The 4,118-nt window shown below is 44.1% G+C and overlaps 1 protein-coding gene across 1 annotated transcript in view; it reads right to left on the bottom strand.

Moving 5' to 3' along the window:
* Positions 1 to 1,135, bottom strand: part of CHDH (choline dehydrogenase) — a 42,210-nt gene extending 41,075 nt beyond the window's left edge. Inside the window, exon 1 of the mRNA XM_019505012.1 lies at positions 306 to 1,135. Coding sequence (XP_019360557.1) covers positions 306 to 1,065 — 760 coding nt within the window. The 5' untranslated portion in view covers positions 1,066 to 1,135. The remainder of the gene's footprint in view (positions 1 to 305) is intronic.
* Between the last annotated feature and the right edge of the window lie 2,983 nt (positions 1,136 to 4,118).

Here is a 4,118-nt window from a genome sequence, read left to right as displayed (position 1 = left end):
TGTGTTCACCAGAAGATCTTCCTCTTGATCTAACTATATGTGAAAATATCTCTCAGCTTTCATGCAAAGTTTAGCCCTCAGGATAGACTTCTTTGAGCTGGCTGCACATCCAAGGACAGAGGATGCTTCCTTCTCTTAAATCAAAGTTACATAGTACATTTAGGTTTTGATTATTCTAGTGTGCTTCCACTTCCAACAACCTCATGGAAAAGAAAATCTTCTACCATATAGATAAAGAGAGAGAGAGAGAGAGAGTGTGTGTGTGTGTGTGTGTGTGTGTGTCCATGTAACTCAAAATGGTTTACCTTTGTGTATAGTCATATCCATCCAGCCAAATCCTTCTTGTTGGTAACCATTCATATCATCTGTGAAAGGATACCCAGCTTCCTGGGCTGCATCCAGGAATGCTTGATGAAGCGGGTGATTCGTTCTTCCTCTTGACACATGCATTTGTCCATTCCCACCTCTGTACTGGTTAGGACCTAGTTCATGTGCCTGTGCTTTCTTAAAATAAGGCAAGCAATGTTCATAATCCCATCCCACAGCACCTTCTCTGTCCCATCGATTGTAGTCTTCTGCATGGCCACGGATGTATACCATAGCATTGAGAGATGAAGAGCCACCCCACACTCTACCCCTTGGCCAATACATAATTCGATTATCCATGTGCTTTTGTGGTGTTGTATGGTAATACCAGTTATATTTATCATCACAAAGATTATAGATTAATGCAGCAGGCATATGAATCTTCCACATTAATCTTTTACTACCTAGAAGGGTATCTTTAGGGCCTGCTTCCAAAAGGAGTACAGTACTGAGAGGATCTTCAGTCAACCGGTTGGCTAATACACAACCTGCTGATCCAGCTCCAACAATGATGTAACTAAAAGATCCAGTATTGTCAGAACTAAGTTTAGAAAATGTGCGTGAGAGTTTTAATTGATGTTCCATGTGGCCTAGCAAGTTTTTCAATATCTGTGTTTTAAATATAAATCCTGTTACTCTGTGAATTTGACTGACAGAAAGACTAGAACACTTTTTAACTCCTTTGAATAAATGAGACATCTTTTCTTATGTGTCTTCTCTTTTTTTCAGAACTTCTTGTCCCTTAAAGCACAGAATGAAAGATTTTCCCCTAGAACAAAAAAAGATATTTTAATTAAAATGTATAATACTATTTAGAGTTATAACATAGTGGACTATTACAGCACATGGTTTAAAATTCTGATGTGTCATTTTGCAGGTAAAGCTGGAAATCCACATCTGTCTCCAAGGCTATCTAATAGGACTAGCTGTCATTCCAACATAATAATGTAATGTTCACTTGTTTATGCTCTTTTAGACATGCAGTTAAATGCCATTTGAGTGGCATAGAGTTTTACAGATTTTGCAGTTCCATTATTCAACATGCCTGTCTATTTTGAACAGTTTTATAATACATTTTAAAAGATGTAAGCACTTTACATATAAAGGGAAAGTAAGATAAAGCGATATCAAAGGTTGCACAGTAAGTCAGAAACTAAGACAAAAAAATAGTACAACTAGAGCTCTAAAACTAGAGCATCACATTTACTAGGCGTTCTCTAGAAAAATAAGGTTTAGAAATGGCAGTGATGGAGAAGTGCTGCATAGCACCTGTACAAACTATATTTATAGCTGGGTTTCCAAAGCCTGGATATGTATCCAGAGTATCAGGACCTGGTCTATTCTAAACTGTGTTTCCATCTGTTGCTCCAGTTGACAGAACTGGGTCTCCCTGAGCATTGAGTATCCTGCCCATTACACTACATCTAGTCAGTCCTTCTTGGGCCCATTGAAAATGTTTATTGTTGAGGTGAGGAATCACTAGGCAGCAAGTCATCTTTAGAAAGTGCAAAATAGGGCAGAGCAACAACTAGGACCTTTGAGGAAATAAGCCATATTAAGCTAAACACATTCATCTAATAATAAATTGTTACTGAGAAACCTGGGGGCTTTCATCTTGAAAGGAAGTGAAGAAGACAAAACTCCTTTCCATACATCAAAGCTTTACTTTTGGCCAATACAAAAATCTCTGGATTCTTTGCATCAGAACAAAATCCATCAGTAAGTAATGCTCCTGGAATCAAGATACTTCCTGGTGAAAGATGGAGCAGAACTATATTCATTTTACAGAGGAATCTGTGCGCATGGGTGGATCCAGGATTCTGAAAAGGGATATGCAGATGGTGTGCTGTATCACCCCATATAACAGAAAACATTTTTTCCAGGCAAAATGAAACTAGAAGCTTTACTAAATATGCTAGAGGCCTAGGATTTAAGAATGAAGGAAAAACAAATATAACTTTATTAGAATGAGTTAAAAGCAGCCTGCTAGGCTATGAAATAGGAACTACATTAGCAGAAGCATCTAACAGATAGCAGAACTGCAGAAGAAAGACTAGCTTGATTAGTGGAACATCATAACAATTAAAAAGGAGAGGGACGTTAACACCTGAGGCTTGAAGAGTTTAGAAGGAATCAGGTAGTTTTGAATGTCAATAGACTTGCTTACTTGTGCTTGAACAGGAATGCCGCTGCCACTGCCAGGCAGTTGATTTTAAACTTTGGGTAGAGCCAGAATCAAACAGGGGTGGAAGTGTACCAGTGCTTCTCCTCCACCCCAGATACGCCCATGCCTGAGCAGCATTTTAGGAAAGAAGGTTAAATAATAGGGATAGGCTCCAATACAAATTTCACAATGTCAGCTAAGCAGAGATTAACAAATGTCACAATATTGGTTTAGCAGAGATTAAATTTCAACAGACTTCTCATGTTCTTCCTCATCCTGTCTGTGCTGCATCAGGGAAATCCTTTGGTTTTGCATACTAGAACTGGAAATTGTTGAATGAGGGATATGAACCTTGTTGGGAATACCGAGACAGAAAATGGACCATGACCCCAGAAAGGTTAAGAGTATTAACAGCCAGCAAGGCCATGCCAGGGGATCTGAATGACTCGCCTCCCCCGACCTGGCAGGCACAGCCTGGTTGCCTCACTTCAGTCTGCCTTTGTTGCACATTGATTTCAGGTGGCTCTGAGCACTTTTAACCCCTGGATTGTCCATCCTTTAACACCCGAAACTAGTTTTGAGCACGCTTTAGGCTGCCACTTTAAAATATCGCCACTCCAGGACAGGTTCCTCTGCCATCCTTGTAACCCAGTTCCTGTTCCATTAACTGTGACAGCTCCCCATAGAGGAGTCACCCAAGTCCTCCAGCATCCCAGGATGCAATGTCCCCTCCCCCATCCTTTTCTGCATGGACAAACTTTCTCCCTCTCAAATGCTAAGGCCCAGGAAGGTGGAGGTTGGGGTGGGGGTTCTTGCCCTGTGCCAACTCCTCCTCCCACCCTAGGGTGTGACCTTCCTGCCCCTTCCTGCACGCAGGCCCTCTCACACCCCGTCCTGGCGCCCAGCCCTATAGGGCAACTCACAGGGGCAGCTTCCGGCCCAGCCCCTGCTCACAGCCCTCTAGAGGCAAGCGGCCATGGTGCGGCAGGAGGTTGCCCCCTCCCTGCCCAGTCCTGGAGGGGCATCACTGTGCCGTGCCGTGGGCCAGCGTTGCCAGGTGTATGATAATTACCACATTTGTACGATCACAGACAACTGGTAGGGGGTGCCCCCCCGATGGCCAACACTGGTGCTGTTGGCAGGGCTGGTTCCCCCCTGACAGGGCCTCTGCGGGTGCCCCCCAGATTGAGGAGGCACCAGTCCCTTGTGCGTGCGATCGTTTCGACCATTGCACAATGCATGATCAACACTCATTAAAGCGTTCAATCCAAATGCACTCATTTTCGAGGCAGCGATTTAATGCAGCATGTGCAAAACCCAGGTCTTTCTCAGGGCAACTTTTGGGTTTGCTGTCGGTCCTTTCTGCCGGCTCCTTGCCTCCAGAGAAACGCTTCCACTTGGAGGGCCTGGGTCTCACAGCAAGCAATAAAAAGTGAAGAAAAGACTTATTTGCACACTGTTCAGTGCACGGTCGTTTCCCCGCAAACACGATCGTTTTGACCTACTGAACCCCTGGCAACGCAGCGCGGGCCGGCCTTGCGCTCGGGCCCCACCGCCTGCCCGGGGCGCCCGCAGCTTGGCCGCAGCC

The sequence above is a fragment of the Gavialis gangeticus genome, unplaced genomic scaffold (assembly GCF_001723915.1).
Source record: "Gavialis gangeticus isolate Ggan-Ray unplaced genomic scaffold, GavGan_comp1, whole genome shotgun sequence".
NCBI lineage: Eukaryota > Metazoa > Chordata > Crocodylia > Gavialidae > Gavialis > Gavialis gangeticus.
The sequence above is the reverse complement of the archived record's forward strand: the minus strand, read 5'-3'. Positions and strand labels throughout refer to the sequence as shown.